The 27,295-nt window shown below is 44.2% G+C and overlaps 4 protein-coding genes across 12 annotated transcripts; 3 read left to right on the forward strand and 1 right to left on the reverse strand.

The window, feature by feature from the left end:
* The first annotated feature begins 1,939 nt into the window (after positions 1-1,939).
* Positions 1,940-7,212, forward strand: LOC105703642 (protein phosphatase 1 regulatory subunit 3C). 5 transcript variants are annotated; one of them, XM_012432154.1, is made up of 4 exons: positions 1,940-2,233; positions 4,127-4,360; positions 5,616-6,110; positions 6,856-7,212. In XM_012432154.1, the coding sequence occupies exons 2-4, from the start codon at positions 4,127-4,129 to the stop codon at positions 7,015-7,017; spliced, it is 891 nt and encodes a 296-aa protein (XP_012287577.1). In that variant the 5' UTR covers positions 1,940-2,233; the 3' UTR covers positions 7,018-7,212. The 5 variants fall into 5 exon arrangements, with proteins under 5 accessions (XP_012287577.1, XP_012287574.1, XP_012287576.1 ...); XM_012432151.1 differs by lacking the exon at positions 1,940-2,233 and adding an exon at positions 2,355-2,940; XM_012432153.1 differs by lacking the exon at positions 1,940-2,233 and adding an exon at positions 2,355-2,789.
* Positions 7,213-8,288: 1,076 nt separating this feature from the next.
* On the reverse strand, positions 8,289-13,550 carry LOC105703641 (serine protease snake). Of its 2 annotated transcripts, XR_001104373.2 has the most exons (7): positions 12,637-13,550; positions 12,132-12,286; positions 11,797-11,906; positions 10,596-10,855; positions 9,873-10,042; positions 9,391-9,764; positions 8,289-9,276 (listed from the first exon to the last, which is right to left on the reverse strand). XR_001104373.2 is itself a non-coding variant. In XM_012432150.2 (6 exons), the coding sequence occupies exons 1-6, from the start codon at positions 12,875-12,877 to the stop codon at positions 9,597-9,599; spliced, it is 1,104 nt and encodes a 367-aa protein (XP_012287573.1). In that variant the 5' UTR covers positions 12,878-13,550; the 3' UTR covers positions 8,289-9,596. The 2 variants fall into 2 exon arrangements, 1 of the variants encoding a protein (XP_012287573.1); XM_012432150.2 differs by having other exon boundaries at positions 8,289-9,764.
* Positions 13,551-14,009: 459 nt separating this feature from the next.
* LOC105703640 (serine protease snake) lies at positions 14,010-18,131 on the forward strand. 3 transcript variants are annotated; one of them, XM_012432147.1, is made up of 6 exons: positions 14,010-14,460; positions 15,996-16,259; positions 16,473-16,737; positions 16,933-17,204; positions 17,636-17,802; positions 17,885-18,131. In XM_012432147.1, the coding sequence occupies exons 1-6, from the start codon at positions 14,385-14,387 to the stop codon at positions 18,047-18,049; spliced, it is 1,209 nt and encodes a 402-aa protein (XP_012287570.1). In that variant the 5' UTR covers positions 14,010-14,384; the 3' UTR covers positions 18,050-18,131. The 3 variants fall into 3 exon arrangements, with proteins under 3 accessions (XP_012287570.1, XP_012287572.1, XP_012287571.1); XM_012432149.2 differs by lacking the exon at positions 14,010-14,460 and adding an exon at positions 15,254-15,350; XM_012432148.1 differs by lacking the exon at positions 14,010-14,460 and adding an exon at positions 15,430-15,678.
* Positions 18,132-18,259: 128 nt separating this feature from the next.
* Positions 18,260-24,842, forward strand: LOC105703639 (erythroid differentiation-related factor 1). Of its 2 annotated transcripts, XM_012432146.1 has the most exons (9): positions 18,260-18,283; positions 18,349-18,459; positions 18,949-20,398; positions 20,521-21,327; positions 21,581-21,760; positions 21,832-22,214; positions 22,533-22,851; positions 23,018-23,330; positions 23,583-24,842. In XM_012432146.1, exons 2-9 carry the CDS (start codon positions 18,424-18,426, stop codon positions 23,725-23,727), a joined length of 3,633 nt encoding a protein of 1,210 aa, XP_012287569.1. In that variant the 5' UTR covers positions 18,260-18,283; positions 18,349-18,423; the 3' UTR covers positions 23,728-24,842. The 2 variants fall into 2 exon arrangements, with proteins under 2 accessions (XP_012287569.1, XP_012287568.1); XM_012432145.1 differs by having other exon boundaries at positions 18,273-18,459.
* The last annotated feature ends 2,453 nt before the right edge of the window (positions 24,843-27,295 follow it).

Consider the following 27,295-nt stretch of genomic DNA (forward strand, 5'->3'; position numbering starts at 1 on the left):
AATTCCTCATCTCATGTATTAATCTCTGTATCTTTATTTTCGCTCACGTGTGATTACCGTTAACTCGAAAACATTAATTTACGGCGTAACAGCTGTTAATGCGCCAAGATACGATTACCGTGGACCCGTGGAGTTGGAAGTACTATTTCCATATTTCTCTTTTTTTTTTTTTTTTTCAAGCCATTTCTCCATATTTCCTATATATACACTTTAGCATCTTTCTATTTTGTTTATGGTCTCTCACAATTTGATAGTACTAATTTAGATACCGTAATCGCGGGCGCTATTAATATACAGAGATCTTACTCATACATGCTCGTATTGGATTGGAAAGTTGTTTAGATTCTTTCGAATCATTAATTCCATAGTTTGTATGTCGCCCCTTGCATCTTTCCTCTTTAATTACGTATTCTCTCAATTTGATTATCTCCCAATTTAGACCCCCCCCCCCCCAATAATATGCAAATTTTGACAGTACGCAGAAATTTCACTTATGCGAGCCTACGAGTCGAATATTCTTTCGGTGTTCCTTAAACTCGGTCATTCTATAATTTGTATACACTTTTCAATGTCTCCATATTTTGATTACGGATATAAATTAATTTGTCGAGACGAGTATCGATAATGCGTGATAACATCTTCACGTGTATGCTCCGTGCGAAGATATTAATCGATTCGCCGCAGTTTCATCGTCGCAGTTTCATCGCCGCAGTTTCGCTGCCGACGTTTCGTGACCATTTAGCTCCAGTCGTTTCTCCGCAGCCGTTTGAAGACCTTCATCAGGGTCTCCATAATCACGTGTCAAATCGTCACATGACACGATGCACCTAGCTTGTAGAAAAGGCTTAATAAATATTTTGACGTCTTATATATATAGAATGACCCTTTCATATCACCTTAAGTAACGCGACCCATGAAACGAAATCGTCATTTATGGATTCGGCGATAGCAGGATGGGACCCCCCGCGACGGCATCTGGCTCATTGTCAAACTTAAAGGTCGCCTCGTTCGGGAACGAGGCAGACACTCAGCTTGGCCTCCCCGGGAAAAGTGTTGTCATCTGGAATTTTTTCGTGGTTTCTCTCGGCGCCGGCGCCGCCGCCACGCGGGACGTCGCGAGTCCGATTGGAGCGGCGCAGCGGATCACGTGAAGTGCACGCGGCGCCGGGTGCGCGCGCACGCGTGGGCCCGCGCCTGCGCGCTCGTACCAGAAGCGCCCGGAAGCGCCCAACGCGCGCAGGGAAAGATGCAGTGTTGCCAACCGTGCTATTATTCTAGTATCTATCCTATCATTTAACCCCGGTGCACTATGCATTTCCAGAACAATACCAATACGCGAATTGTACTGTTATATCATTGATGGAATTTTTTTCTATATATTTAAGCGTTATAAATGAATATATTCGATACTACAAACCATTTCCGTTGGACTGCATTTCCTATTCCTTTTAAATCCCTGCAAGATTTTTATTACAATATTTGAGCCTGTTAATTTATAATATTATCTTCAATGTACCAAATTGTGGTATGTTAATTCGATTGTACCGGTGGGAGCAGAAATAAAGTTGGCAACCACTGGGAGGACGCCTTGCACCGGTGCGCCTGCACTCGGTACTACCCTGGAGTAACGGTAGCCCAGTAACCTAACCTAATGAAATTTGGAGCAGTCAAGAATCGATTAATCCATCGATCGCCCTGACTCTGACATCATGCCCGACTCGATAAGGCGCTCCGATATCTCGAAATAGAAAGGATCGTAAGGGTACCCCTGAAAAGCAGCGGCGCCGGCGCCGCGACCTCTCGCGACCGAGGTCGGCGCGCGAATGGCGGATAGGAGTCGGCGCCCCTTCCACTCCGCCGTAGAGCCGCCGAGATGCGCGCGCAGCGCCGCAGAATCTCGACCGGTTCGCCCGGCGCTCGCTCGAGTCGACCGGCGAGCGACACGCGAGACGAACGCGCTCGACGTCTCTGATATTTATATATCACATATACATCATATATATATTTATATATATATGTACCTCGGTACAGTCGCACTCGCTTCAATTCGCGCCTTAATCGATTCCTCTACATGAGAGAATCCCCTTGAATAGTTGGAATTCGGAAATTGATATCCCAGTGATACGCGTATTTATTTACTAAACGGTGTTTAAAACCAGAGTTCGGAAGAGAGCCGTCAAGAGGCACAGTTCCTGTCACATCAGCGGCGACCGGTTCCTGGCTGGTTTTCGAGGTTAGAGACTCGACATGCTATATGGTTCGCGCATGCGTAGGGAAGGGAGATCCAGCGCGCGCAGCCACGTGTGACGGCGCGCAGACGGGGCGCAGACGGGCTCAGTCGGCGCGCGCGCCTCAGAGGGGGAGGATATGTCGAGGCCGATTTTGATGACCGAGAATCGCGTCGACTCCTGGGTAGGGATGGACGATTCTTTCGTAATACCTTAAGGCGATGTGAAAGTGGCGTCAAAGAGTTCTCGGTCATGAAACATTTCTCCACACTCTGGTACACTCCATTCGGTCGAAAGTTTCATAAGCGAGACCTGTTTGACACCGCTGTAACGTCCCCTTAAAGTATCAAAGACTCTAGGTTGCCGCTTCGCGGCGCTAGGGGCACCCCCCACTCCTCCGCTCCCCTCCCTTAGCCCCGCCCCTTCGTGCTCGAGCGCGACCGGCGAACGCTCAGTACGCGGCTGCGCCTCGGACCGGAAGGTACTGTCGAGGGTTCCCGTCGCATTCGGGCTCTGCCAGCAACATCCGAGAGGAGCCGACCTTGAACCCCGCCGAGAAAGGTATTTTCGGAGGCCGACCTCGGCTGCGTTCGCCAGGACTTTCCCGCACCTCTACCCACCCCTCGGGCATCCCTTCGAGGAAATGGTCCGTGCTGGCCATCTCGACCACGCGACCGCCGGAGAGGCTCAACTTGAACCAGAGAAGCGGGAGGTATTTTCGGAGAGCCATCTGCCGGCGTGATTTGGCACGACCTCGCATGGAATTGGAACGATTCGCGGTACCCCTTAAATTCGATCGCTCTTATTGAAATTAAATTGTAATTCCATCTTATATGTGGGAAAATAAGGGAAAGTTCTGAGATGAGTTTACATTCAAAATACCACCTCAATTCAATGAAATATGTTTATAAGTGCAGTATTAATTATGCATTAATTTTATTTGGTACATGGTTTTCCTACCCTCTATGGGAACGCTTCTCGTCCGAAAAGTACTCGTTGTGGAAATCGAGCCAAAGGTCAAACGCGTGACCGAAGAACGCCGCGCGATTAATTACCGCTAAGTGAAAAATGACAAGGTTATCGCCGAGATTGAGGTTAGGAATTGACCGATCGATCGCGATCGATCGCGATCACCCGCTCGTCCGGTGCCGAGCACGCCACGGAAGTGTATAATTACATCTCCAAGCCTGGCACCGGTTCTAGTATTTTAACCAACATTCCCGACGTTTACGTAAGCTTTGGACGACTTTAATCGACAATTTTTACTAACATTCTCGACGTTTACCTAAACTCCAGTCAACTTTAATCGAAGATTTCAAAACTAACATTCCTGACGTTTACGTAAACTTCAGTTAAATTTAATCCAGAAGTGTTAACTAACGTTCTTGACGTTAAGGTGATGTGAAAGTGCCGTCGAAGATGTTTTGTTTATAAAACTTTTCACCCAACTCGATTTACCGAATTGTTTGAAACTTTACAACGTGAATAGGGAGACTATAAGGAAGGTCCTGAAACTCATGAAATTTCAATTCTTTTCAAATTTATTTATAGGTATTTTAAGAAGTAGTTTATAAAAAATGAAATTTCGCCAGTTTCAAGACCTACCTTAGGGTCTCCATATTCACGTTTTAAAGTATGAAACGATTTGAGATACCCAGTTCATAGAAAAGTTTTATGAACAATTGATCTTCCGGATGCCGCTTTCACATCCCCTTAACGCAAAATTAAAGCGATTTTAATTTAGACTTTTTAAGTAATATTACCAGTACACTTGATAGGACGACTTTAATTCAGTATTTTAATTAACATCCCCAGGGATAAACAAAACCACCCTGGACGTATACATTTGTTGTATTTCGTTGATTTAATTGTATCTTGATTGGCTTTTGTCATTTCAGATGTGTTCGATCGCCATGCCTGCGGAGCTGATCCTGGGGCACAGTCCCCCCCTGTACAGTCCCCTGCGCTACAACCCCCGGGTGGTCACGGCGACCCCCATCTCCACCAGGTCGGTGCCCCCCAGGATCAGGCCCTGCCTTTCCACGGGATCGCTCTCCCTGGACGAACTCCACAACGGGAGGCGGAAGAAGAGGGTGGTCTTCGCCGACGACTGCGGCGGGCCGCTTACACAGGTAAAACGCCTAGGTACACCCGGGGCTCCGCATTGAACAGAAGTCCCTCCTAGGAAGACCCCCTCGACCTGGAGAACCTCGAAGAGACCTCGCCTTTACATGGGAATATGTATATATTAAGAATAAGTAGGGAAATATGTCTACATGTTCAGAATGTACGTAAAACTATCTATGTAAAGAAACGCATATACAGTGATGTATAACTTCCGGCCGTCTCGTGTGAACGAAACATATCCAAGAATATGTTTCACGGGTAAAATATGCGTATTAATAAATTATATCCGAGGATGCAATGTCGGATGTATCTCAGATATATATTATATTCATCTGAGACGGCCGAAAGTTATCCGTTTCTGTATCTGCTTTTTTTTTTGTATACAAACAATATGTTACGTATGTCTTAAAATGTATGTATTTACACGTGGACCGGATCCAGATAATGTAGGAGATAAGTACGCGCGATTTTTTTCGCTACCGAGGGTGAATCCACGGTTTTGGATGCGCATTTATCGCGAGATGATATTAACGAGTATTAAAGTGGACTGATAATGCAATGACAAAACGTAACGATAAATCTGGGCAATCCGAATTCCACGTGTTTAACTAAAATTGTCAAACAAAAAAAAAAACTGGGTTTAACAGCTATCCCAAATTGTTGGGATTTATCGTTGCGTCTACAATGTCTATGTATAATGGCCCCTCGGAAATTTTTTTCCCGGCTACTCGCGGTAATAATAATTGTCCCTCGATTGTGCACTTCGAAGACGAGGGGACTCGGAGGTCCGATTGGCTCGCCTTCGCAAACAAGCTTATTCTGGCCTGGATAATCTTTTCGTTATCGGACGTCGGGAGCGAGGCGTGATTAAAAGTCAGCTCGTATCATCGACTCGTGGGGAGTGTAAAAATTTAGATCCAAAATGCCCTCGCGATGCACATTAGTCGAGGTTAATAGAAAAATCCTCTCAAATTCGATGATTTCCACCACGTACACTTTAACGTAATTTCTACGTATGATGGACGATTATGAAGCGATTATTATATACACGGATTACGTTTAAACGACGCTCACGTTGCACGTATTAAATTATTTTAAACGTGGAATAGACGTTGCGTAAACGTTTAATGTTTCGTGGAAAGGGCGAACATGGGAACGGGGGAAAAGCGCATTTTTTTTTTTCTTTCTTGCGACGCATTTTATACAGTAAATGGTTTTATTCTATATCCGCTTAATTTTGATAATTTCTTATATCTTCAGGTACGAGTGATGTCGGAGGGCAGCAACATGCCGCCGTCCTGGACGAGCGCGTACTTCGCCGACCTCACCAGGAACATCACCGAGAAACTCGCGCCTCCACCCTGGGAGGTGACGTTCACCCACCCTGCCAGCGACTACCTCACCTTCAGGAAGAAGCTGGACCAGCAGGCGGTGTGCCTGGAGAACGTGGTCGTGAAGGAGAACGAGCACTGCCTGGTGGGGACGGTCAAGGTGAAGAACATCGCCTACGACAAGGAGGTCAGCGTCCGCGCGAGCACCGACTCCTGGAGGACCTACGAGGACGTCTACTGCAGCTACGTCGAGCAGCCCGGCACCCTGCAGCCCGCCCTGGTACTCTACGACACCTTCAGGTTCCGGCTCACCCTGCCCATAAAGTCCAACACCGTCGAGTTCTGCGTGCGGTACTCCATCGGCGGGACCGAGTACTGGGACAACAACCTCGGCAGCAACTACGTCGTCCGGAAGAAGCAGGAGGTAGAGGACTGGTCCTACCTCCTCGTCGAGAGATGCCGATTGTCCTAGACTGTCCTTGCTTCCTAAGGAATCTCTTTTCCTCGCGGTAAAGCGTCATGCCTTTCGATGCTCCGGGTGGCTGTGGTCATGTATCGTTGCATGCGCCATCAGGGTGACATCGGTAAACAGTCGCTGTATTTTGTATATACAAGTCATCCATCGAGAGATGCCGATTGTCCTAGATTATCCTTGCTTCTTAAGGAATCTCTTTTCCTCTTGGTCTATGTATCGTTGCATGCGCCATCAAACGGTCGCTGTATTTTGTATATACAAGTCATCGAGTGACTACAGTCATCCATCGAGAGATGCCGATTGTCCTAGATTATCCTTGCTTCTTAAGGAATCTCTTTTCCTCTTGGTCTATGTATCGTTGCATGCGCCATCAGGGTGACATCGGTAAACGGTCGCTGCATTTTGTATATACAAGTCAAGTGACTACAGTCATCCATCAGTAAACGGAAGCTGTATATCGTGGGTGACTGGTCATCCGTCTGATAACAAGCATTGTATTCTATGAGTGACTGTAATCATTCATCGGTAAACGCTCGCTGTCTCTTATATGTGACTGCAGTCATTAATTAGTAACCACTCGCATAATCCTCCACGCTGAAGGAACGTCATCACCTAGACGGGATTTCGGCATAAGCTTGTAAAGCGTCTCTCGCGGTTGTGAATTATCATGGTTCTTCTATTTTTTTATTTCAAGGTCGCTGCGAGGCACTGTGAGTCCCTGACGGTGGACGCGCCGGCGGGGTTCCTGACGACGAGCTCCTCTCCTGGCATCACCGACGCGACGAGGGTGAATCTGCAGTCCTGGAGTGAATTCGCGTCCTGGAGCCACCTGACGAACGATGGGCCCTACTGGTGAGGCCCCGACTGAGAAATCCGGCCTGGCCCGCCGACTGTGTACAAAGGAACCCCGGAAGGAAGTCCTGAAGGGACTCCAGAAGGAACTCCAGAAGTAGCTCTATAAGGAGTCCCAGAAGGAACCGTACACTGGGAGACATCAATGCCCTCCCATCCTGCACAGGCGATGCCGTATCTGCAGGGGAGGCATTCATGCCCGCCAATGTACACTGGGAGACATCAATGCCCTCCCATCCTGCACAGGCGATGCCGTATCTGCAGGGGAGGCATTCATGTCCGCCATTGTATAAGGAATCCTAGAAGGAACCCCCAGGACCTCCAGGACACCTCCACTGGATACCAAGACGCGATTTCTTCAGGGCGGGCGAGTCTAGAGAGAGATCAGGCAGACTGAAAGCTGGAGGACGAAGAGGAACCCGACGACCTCCTCCTTCGAGCCAGGAATACGCGACTAACACGAGCTAGGGAACTTCAGGGTCACCAGAGTCGACGAGTCCCTAGGGATATCAGGGATTACCGATTTTCCGCTCGACCTAGCACCTAATATACCGGCACGCGCAATGATACATCGTAATTGTAATCCCGGGCGATTAAGGTGGGACGAAAGAGCAGAATTTGCGGAACCTTTCTCCGAAACGGGTGGACCGAATCTTTTGAAATGCTGTCACGTGAATTCGGCGACTGAGGATGGTCCTGATGCCCGTGTGATTTCACGGGTTCTTTTTTAATTGTATATAAGCGTTCTTTTTTAATTTTAACGTAGGGACATTTCGTGGGTGGCGGGACCTTCCCTAGCGCCTCCACGGTTCGGTGGCGGAATACGAAACGATTCGGTGCATCCAGTTAGGAGAAAAGTGTCGCACGGACGGCCGACCTCTCAGATGGCACTTTCGTATCGCCTTAAGTATAATTATTTTATTCTGTCCGTTGGACGTAGGATATGCGAGCCATTAACGACATTTGAACGCAAAGGCAGCTGCGCGAGACAAAAAAACAAGGGACGTTAGTTTTCACTCTATCCCTCTGATTTTGCAAAATACCTGCACAGCCCAATATGGCGGCGGTCCATCAGCAGAAGGGAAGGAGAAAGGCTCGCCCTTTCCCTCTCTTTTCTTCACAACCGTCACGGGAATATCCAGGAAGCGATTTTGCCTTTGGAATTCATATTTCCTACGTCCGTATAGTGTCAAACACGTCAATTAACCTGTATAAATAGATTCCCCAGATTTATCGTCACGTGTGTAACCACCTTAACGAAGAGACCCTAAACAATTAATTGATGAACGATCCCAATTTCTTTCTCTTCCCTTTTTTATACATATACAAATACGCGCGTTTATGCAAAGGCGGTTACATCGTATGACGATAATCTCTAGTTATTTACAACTTGTACAGTTAACTCGAGTTTAATAAGGGCCACGCGTCGGTTAAATCTGCAGATCGAATTTTTTTCTAAATTCATCGGTACGTGAGTGGCCACCTTTAGGGAGACACAAGTTCAACAATGACAATTGATAAGTGCGTCCCTTGTGTTTCTTCTGTTTTATACATAAATATGTATGTGGGTGTATGTGTGTACGTGGTCGCGTGTATATGTATCCGGAAGATCTCCATGTGCGCGACAGGTGTAAAGGTGGCCCCACGTGAGACGAAAAACTCGCAGCGATTTGCAATCTGCACAGTTTAATTGGAGCTCTAGCGATTAATTGAGCGTCCATTAGAAAAGTCTTTTGAATCCGTTTCCACGGATTTATCGAAAACGGTGTAGCCAATTTTACTCGAGTTATTTTTTTTTTCCGTAGTCTGTAAAGGAGAAGCGTTGTCGAGGCTGTCGACGAAATACATGATTCGGCTGAGTCGTTTTTAAGGAAGAGACTTCTTGTCCGCATTTAAGATCAATTTTCGCCCTTAAGGTCAACCTTCGCATCTAAAACAAGCATCGCACTTAAGGTCGACATTCGCATTTAAGATCAATTTTCACCCTTAAGGTCGACATTCGCATCTACGATCAATTTTCGCCCTTAAGGTCGACCTTCGCATGTAAGATCAATTTTCGTCCTTAAGGTCGACCTTCGCATCTAAGATCAATTTTCGCCCTTAAGGTCGATCTTCGCATCTAAGATCAATTTTCGCCCTTAAGGTCGACCTTCGCATCTAAGATCAATTTTCGCCCTTAAGGTCGACTTTCGCATCTAAGATCAATTTTCGCCCTTAAGGTCTACCTTCGCATCTAAGATCAATTTTCGCCCTTAAGGTCGACCTTCGCATCTAAGATCAATTTTCGCCCTTAAGGTCTACCTTCGCATCTAAGATCAATTTTCGCCCTTAAGGTCTACCTTCGCATCTAAGATCAATTTTCGCCCTTAAGGTCGACCTTCGCATCTAAAATCAATCTTCACATCTTATCGACCTCAAGACCTCGCTGATTGGAACCAGTCGACTTATGACCTCGATCAAGAATTTTTGACGACCCTTCCGGTCGACGCGGTTCAAGGGTAGATAAGACCTTTTTATTATCACGCTATATCGCTCCTCTAGGTTCCTGGTGATCTTTAAATACTCTCTTCAGCTTCCCCGAGGCTACGGCCAGACGATGCTCTCGATCCAGTCCAGATACGAGCTGACCCGGGAGTAGATCCCTGGGGAGTCCTTCGAGGCGCAGAAACGACCGAAACTCGTAACCCCGACGATGCTGTACATGCAGTAAGGAGTGTCCAGGATGCGCTGAAGAGGACCTCCGCTGTCGCCCTGAAATCGGAGGTAGCCTTACACTTATGCACCACTAGAGGAAGACGTTTAGAGACTGTCTTATCACTTTCATGTCGCCTTAAGGTGTAGCGAATGATAAGGGAGTACCTGGCAAGTGTCCTTCTCTCCTGCCAGCACGCCTGCGCAGAGAAGAGAGGGGATCATCCCTTCTGGGAGTTGACTTCCACCTATCTCAGTCTTGAAGAGCTCCTCGCAGACCTCCCTCGACACGTAGTCCAGCTGCACCTTCATCAGGTCCGGACTGCCCTCCGTCTCGTCTTTTCTTATCCGAGAAAGAATCGTTCGATTAATTCCCATTTTTGTACAATCACATAAAGAGACTCGTAATGTCTAGTGATAAGCGAAACGCGGCTTGCGCGGTACAATTAACCCTTTGACTACTAAAGGCGTCCGACATTTGGTCCAGTATTGCCTGCACGGTTTCGCGAATTTCGCCCGTATGTCGATAACGCTCCGTATTCAAAGGGTTAAGGTGATATGAAAATGTCATACATACATATATATATATACCAAAAAATGAGAATATTTATAAAACTTCTCTAGAAATTGGGTGCACCAAAAAAAAATTGTTTTTATCTCGGACGAGGGGCAAAAAGAAAAAAGACATATTTTTAGGAAAATCTCCTGAGCATCGCGTCCGTGATCACGTTAATACATATTTGATGTATGGAATGACCCTTTCATGACACCTTGATGTTCTTAAATATGAATTAAGAAACTCGGTAGAGTTTCGCGCCAAGTATATCTGTATGAGCGCGGAACAATTACGTAGATAAGAATCTCCTGTGATTAATCGGAGATATCTTGTACCATTAGAAGTCTTCCCGAAGCCTGAAGCCACAGCTTTGTTCCCGTACTTCGAGGTCTCCGCCTCGACCTCGAGGCAAGCCGGCCTTACGTTGTGGTCGAGGAGAAGAGGCTTTTCCAATTTTAACAATGCCATGTCGTTGTACTTGGACGGTAACCGATAGTCGGGATGAATGATCTTCTCCATGACTTTTCTCTCTTGCATTGTACTCTCGGGGCTCTTCAGGTTCGTCAGGCCAACCCGGACAACGGCTGCAGGGTTCCTGAAAAAAAAAAGAAAATCGACACTTGACATCTTTCCTCGACTTTCCATGTAAATGAATTTTTTCTCTATTTTTTTCCCACGCGTTAAGAATTATTATTTTTTTTTTTACTTAGGCACACTTTCACGTTCAATAATGGATGGCATTGTTATTTGGTAGAGTGAGGAGTATATGTTGTTGTTGGTAAAGGATATTCCTAACGCGGGGAGAATTTTTCGGGGGCCCGTGAAATTTTTTGAAATTAATGGGAATCTTTTTTTTTTTTTTTTCCGCCGCAGTTGCGATCATTTAAGGACGGCCGGATTTCCGGTGGCGATTTTTTTGCGAGCAACGTCACCACGAGTACCTGGAAATAAGTTTCCGCATCTGCGAACGTCACCTCCACCTTCGACGAGGAAATCCGCGACCTCTTAATCAGCTGATAATCCATGTCATACTCATTGTGCATAATTCTGCACGTATCGGCGATTAATCATAGCGACTCAGTTTTCCTTGATTATTTCCCTAAAATTGCTGATTTCATGCGGGGTATTCTTAAGGCGATATGAAAGTGTCCTATACATACATAAAAAAACGTGAAAAAAAAATATTTCTGAAACTTTTGCTCAAATGCCACCGAATAATTAGAAACTTCAATGCGCGATTATGGAAATCCTCGCAAAGGTCTCGAAACTGACAAAATTTCATTTTTTGAAAGAAAAATGTTGGATTTATTTCGGATAAAAATTAACAATAAAAATTCTACGGGTTTCAAAACCAATATTAATCATGCGTTGAAGTATCACATGATTCGGTGCATACGGTTTGGATAAATGTTTTATGAATATTTCTACGTTTGATATGTATAGAATGACCCTTTTCTTATCACCTTAAGGCGGGGCTTTAGTTCGCCTTTTACGTAATTACAAGTAATGCGAGGGTGGGTACTCTAGTTAAATTACCCTTCCGAGGACTCCAGACAATGCGCTGCAGTCAAGATGTAACTTTCGGAGATAATTGAACCTCCGCAATCCCAAGCCTTGTCTGTTCCGCTTCCGAAGCCGATAACAGCCTAGAAATAGATCACATGATATAGACACACGGAGTGATAAAGGGGAAAAACGATTTTTAGGGCGAGTAAGACGAAGAAAATTGTTTTAAAATGTTGACGCGCTTTTATGCCAGCTTTAACCTTTTGGCTACTAAGAGCGCCTAAAGGCGCCCGACGTTTGGTCGAATATTGCCTGCACGGTCAGGGGAATTTCGCCCGTATGTCGAAATGACTCCGTGGTCGTACCTGGTGCGGAAATTCCGCAGGTGTCGCTTTTTCGCCGCCGACGATCAGTGGGGTTTTGTTTGTGGTGCATTTCGAAACCCTCTTCGAGGCCGTTCCTAATCGGAGGACAGGAGAGACTTCCTCCACGTAGACCAGCTTCGAGTACTCCTTGCACTCTGTTCATTAAGGTGATATGAAAGAGTCATTCTATATTTATATAAAGGATAAAAAATATTGATAAAACTTTTCCTCCAACTGGACGCATGGAATAATTTAATTTTAAGGATATATATATATTATTTTCTTGAAAAATGAAATTTCATGAGCACCACGTTCTTCCTTAGGGCTTTCATAATCACCTGTTGCGGTTGCAAATAATTCGTGGCACCCAGTTTGGAGAAAAGTTTCATAAATATTCCGAGGTTTTATATGTATATATAACGTCATAACGTATGTTATATATTTTATTTATATAAAATGACCCTTTGATAACACCTTAAGAATATTATTTCATAGTCGCGCGTACTTTCGACACTCTTGCGCTCCGCGTTGACAGCATCCCCGAAGATGACAGAAGCGATGACAATTGTCAAGACTCCTCGGGGGTCCAGAAAGTACGTTGACATCGTCTTCGAGGATCCGTCAATCCGCGACTGAATTTCCCACTGACCATCCGAAAGGCGAAGCCGAACTATAAGTGCGACTGCAATCGAATATCGATTATCGACCGCGCTGATTGCCGATTTAACACTTGTCCATGTGACCATTGACACAGGCTGTTTCTAGATGACCTCGATGACGGTCAGTTTAATGACAATTTAATGGCTCTCGAAGAGCAAGGCGGTTGAAACAGCTCGACAGACCTTGAATGTTTATCGCGTACTCTTGACATGTCTAGAGTCGGCTATACAAGCGTATATTCCGATGTTACATACAAGGTGACATAAAAATGAATAATTATACACTAATTATATTATTAAGGTGATATGAAAGGGTCATTCTATACATATTATAATGCTTATAAATCTTTTCTCCTAAATGAGTGCCCTGGATAATATGAAACTTTAACACGTGATCAAGGAGGTCTTAACGAAGATCTTGAAGTTCACGAGATTTCATTTTTTTGAGGAAAAAAAAATGATTTCTTTCGTTCTTTACTGGAATAAATATATTTAGGAGATTTTAGAAAATCGTGATTAGACTTTGTATTGATACAGCTGAGGTCTCTTTTCTTCGGGAATCATGCCAGATTCCGTAAGTATTCCATTTCGAGGCCAAGGTCAACCGAAGCATTTAACGCGGAAAATTGTGATAAGGCAATCACACCTGCCTGATTAGAAAAGTCGACTCCCCGTTAAGAGGATCGAAATAAAGTGGAATTGATCATTTTAATTCCGGTGAATGGCTAATCTTTCCATTGGCAATTATTTCTCTTAACATGGAAGAGAATAATTAGAGAAAACCGATCCATGTCCTCCGACATAAAATGAAGAATTCATTGAAATTAAAAATTCCGGAATAAGGATCCTAGGGAATTTAAAATCACTTGTACGGGATATTCATTGACACTCATTGGAAAAAAAAAAAAAAATCAGACAGTATGTGAAAAGCATTACATTAAGTTACGCCATATAAAACATTATATTAAATGAAACTCAATTTCTTAATATAATCTTCCCGGCCTTGAAAACGACTCCGACATTATCAGAGAAGTTATTAAGTTTATTAACCCACCTCCGAATGAATAACCTATGTCAAGAGAAATATATCTAGACGGACGCGGGGCGTCCCAGCTGAGTACACCTGAGATGCGCGCGCACACACGCACGTGCGTGTCGGAGGATAGGTGCGCGCGCCGCGTGGACGAGATCCGCGCATATATAAACCGAGATCCGTGCTCATCCCGAGAGTCCTCGGTGGGGATACGTGGGAGAGAATCGCGTCGCAGGATCGAGAGGGAAGCCAGAAAAGTCGGGGACTCCGGGCCAGCGCGGAGCGACCTAACCTCCAAACCGCGAGGACTCGCGCCGTTCTCGGATCTCTCTCTCGTATTAATACTCCAGTTACGGTGTTTACGCGTTTACTCGCGGTGAATCGATCGATATACCCATACATATACCTATCGGCGTGCGAACGCATCGTCCTCGCCTTATCGTCGATCTCGGTATTCCCTATCGCGGTGTTTCTTCGAAAGAGTAGTTGCCTCTCTCTCCCTCTCACGGGCGCCGTATATCGCCGTCTCCCTCTGTGCGCGATTCCGACACTCCGAGAGACATGCTGCTGCCGCTGGTGCTGCTGTTCTCGCTCGCTGATTGGCTGTCGACCGGCTGGGCACAGCAGTTGTATCAAGGTGAGTCTGGTCAGGTCCGGTCTAGCGGAAAGGTCTGGCAATATATCTCGAGACTGCATTCCCCTAGACCGGTCCAGCGGAATGCGCGCGCCCCGCATTCCCCCGGACGGCTACAGGGGAATGGCCGTTACCCCCGCATTCCTCTGGACCGCTCTAGAGGAAATCCCGCCGTGCCCCTATTCCCCTGGACCGCTCTAACGGAAAGCTCGCCTCGTCACCTGCGGTGCGACCGAATCTTCAATTCTTTCCTCCACAAAGTATTCACCTTTAAATTAACCAGTAATTTAATATTAATTATGTCTATTATCAGACCTTGCAGAGGGTTGGGGAAATATTTAAGCGCTTTTGGAAATTTTTTTTTCTTTTTTTTTCACCGTCAAAGAGAAGGTTATGGTAGCCAGATAACGAACTCGACGTTACTAAGGCGACGTCGTTTATGGATTTGCCGCGAGTGTGACTAATTGCAATAATCGAGCGTGTACATTTGACACTTTCCGGTTACTGATAAGCCCGTTTTTGTGAGTCGGTAGCGCTCCGGATTTATTGCCGCCATTTCTATTTTTAATCTCCCGCTTTATGCGCGCCGCGCCGTAATCGGCGCATGCGCACTCTCTCCCACGAGAACATATCGTTGATTAAAAAAAAAAAAAAATAATAATCGAAAGGTAAGAAACTCTTTTCTTGCGATAAAACGAGTAAGGTGAGAGTATAATGAACGAATTATTATTTGAATGGTTTTCTTTTTTAATTGGAAATTATGTTTCAGCGAATCATCTTCCTAGGATTTCATTTCCACGCTTTTTCTCTATTCTCACGATTTTCATGATTGTTATATGGAGGTGCTCGTAAAAGCGAAGTCGTCATTTCCGCATTGCCAAGTCGTGGGACTGGTTTGCTTCGCCTTTTTCCTTATTGCGAGTCGTTTGCCTCCGAAATGTTCCCAGACGAGCAGAGTTTAGACTTGGGACACCTTTCTAGCGGATATTTATGTATCTTCATGTATCGCACACATCACCGCTCGTGTATTTTCGGACACTCGGTGAAATTCCTAAATCTCGCCAAGAGCGAACCTGCGAGAGGAATTATTATCGTACTACTCGCTGGAATTTAATAAATTGATATATACAGTGAAGAATGAATCACTAAATAAGTAAAGAAATTATAAAAAGTATCATCGTCTTGTATAGTCAAGAGACACCAGGCTAAAGTATATGAGCGGTACTGTACATGATTTAAAGAAAAAAAGGGTCATTGTAATTTTATAACAATTTATATGCCATTAAGTTAGTACGTAAGCGTAGTGATTATCTTAAACGATTTTATAAGGTTATAACGGAATTTTATATATCACACATTTACTTATAAATTCATGAAAGAGATTCACTATCAAGTCATCATGATTGTAATCTTACTATCTTATGTACTGAATATTTGTCATCAATTTTATGAACATTTTTAACTATCTATTTTTCAGGAGAATATTGTCCGATATTTCCTGGCAAATCGATTACATATTTTCTGGGGGATATTTCCAGGTGACGACTGCAGCCATTTGTTAGACAACGCTTCTGGAAGATGTTCAACGATAGACGAATGTCAAGAGGTGAAGAACATGCTTCTAGCTGGGAGGAGACCCGATGCAATTTGCGGGTTCTCAGGGTACAGCCCAATTGTTTGCTGTCCAACTAGTCGCAGCACCGTACCTGTAATCACAAATCCTTCAACATCTCAAAGTCCATTTATCGACGAAAGTGGAGAATCCAACGAAGAAAGAGACTATGGACGAGTTGCGAGACAGAGTAAGCTGCAAAAAAATAACTGCGAAATTCCTGCAATTTGTGAAATATATCAGTGGTAGGGTAATTGCGTGCATAGAGATTTTCTGCCAATTTCTTGGCTATATCGTACGTATATTGTACGCATTTTATACGCATCTTATATGCATTTTATACGTATTTTATCTGTACTTTATACACGCTTTGTACGTATACTATTTTCATTTTCATCAACAGAGTGCGCCGAGTACGCCAAGTCCGTCTACGCCCAGATACTTCCCCCAATTTTGAGCGCAGGCAGGAAACCCGTAAACGTTTCTCTTTGTGCCATAAAGTCGAAGAAGCTCATCGTCGGTGGTACAAAGTCGGAGCCGAAAGAATTCCCGCACATGGCGGCCGTGGGTTATGAAACGGATAGCGGAATCCGGTGGCAATGTGGCGGAACCCTCGTCTCCGAGAATTTCGTCCTGACCGCTGCACATTGCACGTTTAGCATAAACTGGTAAGGTCTTAAATACGTCCTGGATGTTCACCTTAAGGGGATGCGAAAGCCGCATCAGTCGTTCATGCAACTTTTCATCGCACTGGGTGTATGGAATTCTTTCACACTTTATAATATGAACATGGAGGCTGTAAGGAAGGTCCCTATACTCTTGCAATTTCTTCTTTTTTTTACAATGTGTTTCGTTTATTCCAGGGGAAGTGCCAAGTGGGTGAGAGTGGGCGATTTAAATCTTGCGAGGGACAATGACAACGCGAAGCCGCAGGAACGGCAAATCGTCGAGAGGATCAGACACCCGGAATACAAGAAACCTTCTTTGTATCATGACATTGCTCTGCTTAGGCTTGACAGACCTGTCAAATTTGACGCCTACGTCAGGCCTGCGTGTCTAAGGACATTGCCCGAATATTCTGGCGATGATGTCGTCACGAAAGCGGCCGCAACGGGATGGGGTGGAGTAGATTGGGGTAATGAATCACCGAGAGACGATAAGCGGGAAGACTTTCCTCGAGAGTCATCCTCAAGCCGTTTAAAGTGACACGAAAGGGCCATTCAATACATATAAAACGTCAAAAGATTTATGAAACCCGTCTCCTGGGTGCGCCGAATAATTTAAACTCCAGCATATGATTATGGAGGCCCTAAGGAAAAATGTGGTGGTCGTGAAATTTAATTTTTCAAACAAAAAAAAAATTTATTTAACCTAGACTAGAACCAAGAACACGTATATATATTTTTTGTTGAAAAATTAAATTTCATGGGCACGACGTTCTTCCTTTAGGCCCTTACAATCACGTGCTGAAGTTTCATGAATATTTTGTATGTATAGAATGACCCTTTCATATCGCCTCAAAGTGAGGGAAATTAGGGCTGATTATTTTTCTTTTAATGCTTCCAGCCGACGAGGAAGGTTCCCAGGATCTTCTCAAGGTTACTCTGCCAATGGTGTCTGCACAGAATTGTAATCAAAGCTTTACAAGAGGTCCTCCTGACGCCAGAATAAGAAACGGGATTATGGGCGATTGGCAGCTCTGTGCCGGGGAGTTGGGAAGGGACACTTGTCAGGTACTTTGGAGTTATTCGTGTATTTCATTCGTAAATGGTAAAGGAAGAAGGCGTGTTGTAATGTACTGCGTAATCTCTTCAGGGCGACAGTGGCGGCCCTCTTCAGGTTTTCAACAACGAGCAGGAATGCATGTACGACGTCATCGGTGTTACCAGTCTTGGAGCATTTTGCGGGAGCGTCGTTCCAGGAATTTACTCCAGAGTTTATCACTACGTTCCCTGGCTGGAGAGCGTAATCTGGTCGTAGGGTTAGGTGTCAAATAAAAAATGAAAATAGGCAAAAAAACTGAAAAACAAATAAAAAAGAAATCCTCCCTCGCGGGATTTTATTCGCAGTATTTTCTTCCCTCGTTTTAAGAGATTCAATTCGCCGCCGCGACCGCCATTTTGAATTTTAGTTACCCGCTCGCCGGGTGAATTCCAGATGGCGGTAAAAGCGCTACATAGGATCTGGGCTTCTGAATTCTTTGCCGTAAGCAAGGTAAGCAATCTCCCAACTCGTCTCTGTGTAGAAGTATTTTCGTGTTTTTATTCGACGAGTGTTAGATGAAGGAGGAAATTCGAGGGCAACAATTTTGGAAATCGTGGAGGACTTAGTCGGAGGTAACTATCAACGCAGAGATGTCGGGGAAGGCGCTCGAGGATGAGGCAGACACGGTGAGTCGAGACATCAAATCTGGATAACCAAATTTCTGGATTATCGCATTGTTCAATTATGTGAGAATGAATAATCGTCCCATCTTTTGGCCGTCTTCTTTTATTGCGACGGCAAGTCGTTCTAGCAACTGGCAACGGAAATTGCTACTTGCTGGTTGCTGTTATTCAATCTACTCCATGTAACAAATAAGAAGCCAATAATAAAATATCACACAAATGACGTTGCCACTCGTAGCCTTACTTTTGATCCTAAAATACCTCTTTTAGTAATTTAGTGACCCCAGGTCAAAGACATCATTTAACATCGATAGTGAGGTACGAGTATGGACCATCGACGACATGTTTATTGACTTTTCTGCACGATTTACAATAAACAAGGGTTTATTTAAAAATTAGTTCGGGGTATACGATTCCTGTAGAGGTATTAAGGAGGGATGACAAGATTCTTTGATGTTATAACGGCAGGATAAATGCCTTTGTAATTCGTAGCTGACACCAGTGTTGGTAGCAGCTCCGCCAGACTCGCCAAGGAAGTCCGTCAAGTCGACGGCGGTGGTGAAATACTCTGCAGTTCGAACGCCTGCGACGTTCGCTCAGTTGCGATGCAACACGGACTTGAATCTCCCACCCAGCAACTGGCTGAGCAACTCGGTCGAGAGTTATGGCTTGCAAAGTGTTTGGTCGCACAACACGGGATTCTCCAGTTTCCGCATGGCTCACATGTTTCCAGACTGCGTCGGCGAGGTGGACGTGGTGTCCGATGCGGAGAATATCAAGAAACTTCTGAAAATGCCCTACAAGCATGGCCCGGTGTCCATGATGGTCCACCGAATCGAAAACACTTTGCTTTTAGACGACTTTGACATCCACAAGTATTTGCTCCGCCAAGCCGAGAGCGATTGGGAGTGGCTGAAGAAGTTCTTCTACGAGCACGTTCTGCAGAACCTCGGTGACAAGGAGAAGAGGTTTTTCCATAAAGCAAGCAGCAGGAATGCGCTACAGCAGAAGAATCTCGTCTCGAAGTTCCTATATCATTCGTTGGTTGTCGAAGACCACCATGACGAGGCCAAAAACGAGGCTCCGACATTGCCAGTTGAGAAGTTGGAACCTCGATTACCGGAACCCACCCTGGAGGAGAAATTACCCGATCCAAGCTCTAATCATAACTTTGCTAGGAACGTTCTCTGGACTTTCGAGAACATACAGATGTTAATCGGCACAAATATGCCCATATTTGGCGGGCAGACACATCCTTGTATCAGTCTAAGGCTTCGAGACATGACGAAGCCAATTAACGTCTTGACCGGCATCGACTACTGGTTGGATAATTTGATGTGCAACGTTCCCGAGGTTGTCATGTGCTATCACCTCGACGGCATCGTGCAGAAGTATGAATTAATTAAGACGGAAGATCTGCCGAACTTGGATAACTCAAAATTCAGTCCTAAAGTAATAAAGGACGTTGCGCAGAACATTTTGAGCTTTCTGAAAAATAATGCTACGAAGGCTGGGCATACTTATTGGCTCTTTAAGGGCAAAGATGACGATGTTGTGAAATTATATGACTTGACGTCGTTGTGCAGTGACATATCCGATGCCAAGGGCCAAAATCCGTTTACAGTTCCTGTGGCAATGTTGTTGTATCGAGTGGCTCGTAATATGAAGTATTCGTCTGATTATCTCAGACATCAGGGCACCATTCGGGTGCTGCTCCAAAATTGTATTCAACTACTGGCTAAGGAGAAGTATCCACAGATAATTACGTCTGCACATTATATGTTGTCTGATTTGTATGTACCAGCTGATACCGATCCTGCAAATCCAGGTCTCGCTGATCAAAGCGACGAAGAAGATGCTCAGAGTGAATATAGTCCTCCGGAGGGTCAAAGCGGGAAGGAAGAAGTTAGTGCTGCGATAGAATCTTTAACGTTGGGCCATGGTAAGTTTGTTGAATATATATAAAGAGAAAATTCAGTTGCCATATTTGCGATATTTAATTTTTGTTATAAAATTTGTTCATGGAATTTATTTATAAACTCTTTTCAATCAATCTACTTTCAGTCGAGGATCAATCGGACTCCGAGGAGACAAAGTATAAACCGCCACCAATCTGTGGCACGGTGGAGGATAGATGTCGAATAGCGTTGGAACATGTCTCTCAAGGTCTAGAATGTTTAAAATATTTCCCAACCGATGACAATTCCGACGATGAGCAGAAAAAGGCCGAGAAAAAGGAGACCGAGAGGAAAAACCTGCAGAAGTTTGATGAAGCCAATCAAAACATGGCCAAACCCTTCGAAGCGATACCAATGCCTTATACATCTCTGTCCAGCCGAACAGTTAACGAAGAGAGTGATGAATCGTGTACCAACAGTCCGAGTCATCGTAAGAAGAACAAACAGAGAAAGAACAGGCAAAAGTCTGAGCGAAAGTCATCGAAGGACTTGACCGAAGAGAGCTCACCGAAGGCTTTGCTCTGCAAATCCAAAGTAGAGACGCTGCCTACTTGGCAAGCTCCCCAAAAAAGTGATAACGTCAGCTGGCACACGTACTTAAAAATCCTCCTCTACGAAAAGGCTTGCCTGATTTTTGCAGTTCTGGCCGAAGACCAGTATTCGAATAAAAACTATGGTGCTTCTTTGAGATACATCCTGGCTGTGCTCCGATGTCAAAGGATACTCGAAACATTCTGCGGAATGAAGAACGACAAGCTGGTCAGCTATTTACTAGGCAGAGCCGGAGATAGTTGCTTCATGACAGTTCAAGAATGGTCCAACGTTGAGCGACATCAAAGAGACTACGAGGTCAAGAATGAGATCGAAGACAAGATCATCAACGAAGTTTTCGCAATAGAGGAATTGGACACCAGTAGGTATCGAGGACTTACACATGCAATATTTCTCTTCGCTCTGTTTGCTACTCATTTAAACTATCAATGGCTTACAATTTCAACACTCGTTTACAAAACTTTTTTCTGCATACCCCACGTGAATCCGTATTGTCTAATCTTTTAAAAAGCATAAAAGCATGAGTATCAGGATCTTCTGTTAGGTTATCCATATCCACGTGGTAAAGTTGTAATTAATATTTCCACTTTCATACCTTAATAATTTAATTCAAGATGACTCAGAGTTACTGCCCCAACACTTGGAGAGGTTAGAAAGTGTCCTCGAAGCTTCTCACAAGTGTTACGAGAAAGCTTTGTCGTTGGAGCCTTCCGATGTCGACAAGAACAATCTCATGCGGAGACTTGGGAACAGTCACAACGAGCTGGGGATTCTTTACATGAACCAAGCTACAGGTGCGTAGTGGAGATACCAATAATGTTTGCAATTACCTTACGTCCACTAATAATTACTTTTTAAAATACAGCTCGATACCAAGAAGAGACGAAAAATTCAAACAACGAGGCTGTCTCTCCCTCGCCAGTTGTGAACAACCTTTTGGCTCGTTCTTTGTCGCATTTAGAGGCAGGAGTAAAAGTATTCGAGATTGTCAGAGACGAAGCCAATCTGATTCTCCTGCATTCAAATACTGGCCGTGTCATGCGTTTATACGCACACACTCACGTGAAGCAGCCTGTGTTAGAGAGACAATACTACGATAAAGCTCTCGCCAGTTATCAAAAAGCACTGCAAGTACTTGGCTCTCGAAAACGCAATCCGGCAGTTTGGGACACAGTCTCTTGGGACCTTTCCACCACCTTATTCACGATGGCTACGATTTTAGTGGATTACCCAATTGCCAGTAACAAGGTACACACATGTACATTTATTGCACATGAAAACTCGAGATTCAATCGACGTCGATGAACAGGTCGTTCGGAGAAAAAAAAATCAAAGCGTTCCAGTCCATGTTACATAAACAATTTTTAATTAATAATGATAACTGCGACACTCTTTAAAAAAATGTGGCTTATTCGAGTCGAATAAGAAATTTCCTTATGGCTTTCACATTTACATTCTACGGTTTAAATACACCTAATTGAAAGGGAAATTTATAAACGAAGTCTCTGACGTCACTCATGTCATCTTAAGGTCTTCTCTCTCTCTATTTTTATTTTTTATCTGCAGGCCAAGGAGGAGCTAGAGAGGGAAGTCGCGGACCTGCTGCAGAAGGCGTTGAAGTATTGCGACGTGGAAACACCTGGACCTCGACAACCAATATATCAGTATCGAGCTGCCATAATTCAGCACAGATTAGCGTCTCTTTATCACTGCGTATACAGAGAATTGGACCCGGACGCAGACCCGAATAAACGCAAAGCGAATCTGCAGCGGTGCAAACATTATTACGAGAAAGCCTCGAAATTGTTCCTATCTCTGGAGCAACCTGGGGAATTCCTGACGGTGCAGATGGAATGGGTCGCCCTGGCTGAGCTCCAGGCACAGAGTAAGTAAAAAGTCAGACTTTGTCGCAGACGTCGATTGTAGGTGTTAAAAAGAAACCAGTGATTTTTTAAAAGATATGATATCAGTCCCGGATTCAGTGGCAGCTATTCGATCGCCTTGGTTTATTTGTAAAAGGGAGTAAAATGTGATTTATTCTCTCTCTTCAGCGTCCACTTCTTTCAACGGGAAGCTGAAAGCTTATCAAACTGGGCTGGACCTGATCCTGAAGTGTCGACCCATCATCGAGCTTATGCATGAACGAAACAAGTCCAGAGACGCGAATGAGACAGAAGAGGGTGAAGATAATCGCGAAAATAAGGGCGAAAATCATCCCGAAGATGAGGAGAGAACCGCCGAGGAGAAGAAACAGGCTGAAGACGAGAATGGCCTCGTCGTCCTTCTGGAACAGACTTTGCAGTTCTTCCTGCGCTCGCTAACGAAGCTCTGCCTCGGCAAGAACACTGGCAACACCAAGAAAGAGTAATCCTCTCCTTTTCTTATATCTTTGGAGTATGATGTCAAGATCAGGGAATGAAAAATGACGCGAGGGATTTTTTTTTAAAGTGAGACTCCATTGTCACGACACCCAGAGTTCCCATGTTAAGGCGAAAGAATGTACATTGTCGATTCAGAAGTTTCACTTTCAAGCCGCGCGACAATTTTTCTTTCACTCTGGAAAAATCGTGGAGGTAAAACTGACTCGGGGATTTTCATTCTGTTTATTGTTCCCAGGTGTGACGCCTTGGCGAATGTCTATAAACAATGCTACAGCGCCACTCTGAGGCCGGGGACGATGTCGGGGTCGGCATTGACGGAACACATTGCTCAGCTTTTGCGGAAACTCGAAGGGATTTTGGAGAAACGAGAACAAGCTTAGACCGAGTGAATCGTTAAAAGACTTTTGCAAATAGCGAGGAAGATATTTCACTCTTCAAGTTCTCGGTCCCGTAGGTCTTAGCGCCGAGGGTCTTGTACATATGTTGATAAGAAAAGCTTCTATTTATCGGGATGAGCGATTCCTAAGAGGCGAGGACTCTCTGATTCGATTGCGCCAACAACTCGAAACGAGAGGAAAAAAAAAAAAAGAAATCAAACGGCAGTTTTATTCTTTTTTTTAATTAATCCTACGAATTGTAAGATATTCAGTGCGTGGGAGTGTTTCGTTACATCTTCTGCAGTCTTCGGTATAAATTCTAAACCCTGAGAGAAATTCAATTCGTAGGAATGATTCGTAACATCTTTTGCAGTCTCCTGTATAAATTCTAAACCCTGAGAGAAATTCAATTCGTAGGAGCGTTTTGTTACTTTTTTATCCCCGAGATGTCGGAGCAATCGGACCGTAGGAGTCAGCTGTTAACTCGGATACAGGATCGAGTTTTTAATGTAAGCACCGGAATGACGGAGAATTTCCAAAAGTCCCCCGGCACTTGTCTTCTATCTGGGTTTCCCTTTCAATGTTCCGTCGCTTTTGCGGCCCCTGGTGGGACCTCTCTCTCTCCCTCGGGCTTTTATTTCATTCAATATTCAGGATCGGACGTAGAGTTCCCGGATGCGTTTTGCTTGATGGGTCGGCACGTTTCCCGTATATAGAATGGAGGGGTAAAACCGTAGGAAACGCAACGGCCGCATCCGTGCAATGCTCGCCACGTTTCCGAATGTTCTCATAATGCCAAAGAAGGCCAGTCGAGATGAAATATGGCCTGGAAACGTCCACAGTCTGAACCAAGGGCAAGAAGAATTCGGCTTCTCGTCCCCATTTTTGGCATCTCTCTCCCGTGGAGACTTCAACGCCCGACGTGTAAAAAAAACCGATCCCGGGATCCTACTCAATAAATCGTTAGTCATAAATTAGGATAATTTAATTAAGTGTATGCGTTTCACTTTGAAGTTTCTCGTTCTAAGATGGTTTTAGATATTATTTCCTATCCGTTGAAATTCTGTTCGCTATTATCCTCGAGGTTTTTATAATAAAGACTAATGGTCAGGATTCAATTTTGCCTGGTAACGTAGTCGACAGAATTTCAGGTTAAACAACTGGAATTCTGGAAATAAAAAAAAAATAGTCCAGTTAAAATAACCAGAATTTCGGTAATTAAAAAAAAAAAAAAAGAGCAGCTATAATAATCGAAATTTTGGTTCCTTTAGCTGAGCTTTTTCTTTGCGCAGGCATGTGTCTTGATAGCGCTCGGTCCCTTATCAGCAGATAGGGACTAAAACTGGAGTTCAGGAAGCTCGGCAAGGTGTTGGGCACATTCGTGCCGCGGTTTGCACGTTGGCTCGGTTCCTGGGTACTGCCTCGACCTGGGGGAAGGGCTTCCTCGTGAAATATGGCCTGAAAACGTCCCGTTGGACTGGGGCGGCCGGGAGGCAAAACTTTCATATATGTCGGAAATTTGAATAAACAGACGGAACGTGCCCCGCTTTAAAACGACCTCGTTTTAGAAGACGAGGAGAGGATGCCTCTCGGACCTCGTCGCCCTAATCCGAGACTCTAATCCTGAGTCTGGAATATCGGGATTTCGGGACCTCCAGGACCCGGAGAGCGTCTCCAGTGCGTTATTCAGGAGGAATAAATTCGGGAGAAAAGGAACACGCCAACGTGTACGCGGTGTAAATTAATTAATTAATTACACCGGCCCTGCCAACGCGTTATGACTTTTTTTTTTCCCCAGGACCTTTTTACGAGACCTTTCCCTCGGGACTTTTGTTCCCCCTTTTTTGCGGGATTTTCGAGAGGGACGTGGACATTTTTACGCGGAATCTCGAATTAGCCGAGACGCGCCGTAATTTCCCGGATATTAAACATTATTTTCTTCTCCCTTTTCAACATTTTTTAACCGGGGATAATGAAAATACTGGAGACATGTTTACAAATGATCAGCTGATCGATCGGCGTCGAGGACAATTACACAAAGTATTTCATTCTTTTCTCAATACTTGACAGAAAATTGAAAATAATAGTTACTTAGCGTTTGAAGGAAATTACTTAATTATTTTGCAATTTATCGTCAATGTAATTTAACGAAAAAGAATGCGCTACCGCTAAAAAAATAGTTTAAATGTAAAAGTGGAGTTTCTTGTTTTTGTAGGTCAGTTTGAAGGAAAAGTGTTTTTTTTTTTTTGGGAAAACAAATTTGGTGTCAAGGGGAATTTTTCCCCCAAGGGAACTCCATCCCCTCCGCTCCACTTTGATCGATCAGCTGATCGATCGGCGTCGAGGCCAATTACACAAAGTATTTAATTCTTTTCTCAATACTTGACAGGAAATTGAAAATAATAGTTACTTAGCGTTTGAAGGAAATTACTTAATTATTTTGCAATTTATCGTCAATGTAATTTAACGAAAAAGAATGCGCTACCGCTAAAAAAATAGTTTAAATGTAAAAGTGGAATTTCTTGTTTTTGTAGGTCAGTTTGAAGGAAAGGTGTTTTTTTTTTTTCGGGAAAACATAAATTTGGGGTCAAGGGGAATTTTTCCCCCAAGGGAACTCCATCCCCTCCGCTCCACTTTGATCGATCAGCTGATCGATCGGCGTCGAGGCCAATTAGACAACAGGGCGGTATCGCGTTTGTCCTCGTTACTCCAGTCAGCGGGGGCGTAATGGCGAAGAATAAAGGCCGAGGATATTGCCGGGTCCGTACGTGACCGTACATACGTATGTGTGTATGTGCGTAAGTTTCTAAGAAGGCCGCCGGCTGCTTTCGATCCCACCAAGCGGCAACAAATCAGAAGCGATCGCTCGTCCATCTCGAAAAAGCTTGAAAAAGCTCCGGAGAGGAGGTCCAGGTATTTTTACTTTTCCTCTTAAGCCTTTATATATATATAACGCCTACGAGCGTGAAAATAGAGATATACAGGTGTACATATATTTATTAAATTATTTATTTACAGGTAGACTGACAATCAAGAAGATCAATCGCTCCTATTTCGTTCTCTCTTAGGAAAGGAATGACACGCTGTTAAAAAATATGGTGAGTTTATAATGCAGTTAAAAAAAAAAAAAGGAAAAAATTACTGCAAGTTTGTATTATTTTTCTTCATTTTATTCACTTTATTACATTAATTCACTATTAAGATGTAAAGTGTATAATTTACCTGGACTTGCGTACTGAATATTTTTAACGGTGTGCCGTAAGAGTGAAGAGGGATTTTTTTTTTTAACAGCCAAGTCGAGGACAATTAATTCATTATTAAATTGTAAAATGTATAATTTAGCTAGACTTGCGTACTGAATATTTTTAACGGTGTGCTGTAAGAGTGAGGAGGGATTTTTTTTTTTAACAGCCAAGTCGAGAACAATTAATTCATTATTAAATTGTAAAATGTATAATTACCTAGACTTGCGTACTGAATTTTTTTAACGGTGTACTGTAAGAGTGAAGAGGGATTTTTTTTTTTTAACAGCCAAGTCAAGAACAACCATTCGTTCTTAATGGCTCGGAGA

This window comes from Orussus abietinus, unplaced genomic scaffold (genome assembly GCF_000612105.2).
Source record: "Orussus abietinus isolate OABI.00-Male unplaced genomic scaffold, Oabi_2.0 scaffold43, whole genome shotgun sequence".
Lineage (NCBI taxonomy): Eukaryota > Metazoa > Arthropoda > Insecta > Hymenoptera > Orussidae > Orussus > Orussus abietinus.

What these genes read in the sequence shown, in the direction of transcription:
- LOC105703642 (XM_012432151.1), top strand. Translation starts at nt 2,872, where the DNA reads ATGGTCCGTGCTGGCCATCTCGACCACGCGACCGCCGGAGAGGCTCAA. An exon ending in GCGGCGGGCCGCTTACACAG is followed by an intron (nt 4,361 to 5,615) that starts GTAAAACGCCTA and finishes TTATATCTTCAG; the next exon opens with GTACGAGTGATGTCGGAGGG. An exon ending in TCGTCCGGAAGAAGCAGGAG is followed by an intron (nt 6,111 to 6,855) that starts GTAGAGGACTGG and finishes TTTTATTTCAAG; the next exon opens with GTCGCTGCGAGGCACTGTGA.
- LOC105703641 (XM_012432150.2), bottom strand. Translation starts at nt 12,877, where the DNA reads ATGGTCACATGGACAAGTGTTAAATCGGCAATCAGCGCGGTCGATAAT. An exon ending in CTTCGGGAAGACTTCTAATG is followed by an intron (nt 10,043 to 10,595) that starts GTACAAGATATC and finishes GGATAAGAAAAG; the next exon opens with ACGAGACGGAGGGCAGTCCG. An exon ending in GAGAGAAGGACACTTGCCAG is followed by an intron (nt 9,765 to 9,872) that starts GTACTCCCTTAT and finishes CTCCGATTTCAG; the next exon opens with GGCGACAGCGGAGGTCCTCT.
- LOC105703640 (XM_012432147.1), top strand. Translation starts at nt 14,385, where the DNA reads ATGCTGCTGCCGCTGGTGCTGCTGTTCTCGCTCGCTGATTGGCTGTCG. An exon ending in GGCACAGCAGTTGTATCAAG is followed by an intron (nt 14,461 to 15,995) that starts GTGAGTCTGGTC and finishes GGATATTTCCAG; the next exon opens with GTGACGACTGCAGCCATTTG. An exon ending in TGCACGTTTAGCATAAACTG is followed by an intron (nt 16,738 to 16,932) that starts GTAAGGTCTTAA and finishes CGTTTATTCCAG; the next exon opens with GGGAAGTGCCAAGTGGGTGA.
- LOC105703639 (XM_012432146.1), top strand. Translation starts at nt 18,424, where the DNA reads ATGTCGGGGAAGGCGCTCGAGGATGAGGCAGACACG. An exon ending in AATAGAGGAATTGGACACCA is followed by an intron (nt 21,328 to 21,580) that starts GTAGGTATCGAG and finishes ATTTAATTCAAG; the next exon opens with ATGACTCAGAGTTACTGCCC. An exon ending in GGCTGAGCTCCAGGCACAGA is followed by an intron (nt 22,852 to 23,017) that starts GTAAGTAAAAAG and finishes CTCTCTCTTCAG; the next exon opens with CGTCCACTTCTTTCAACGGG.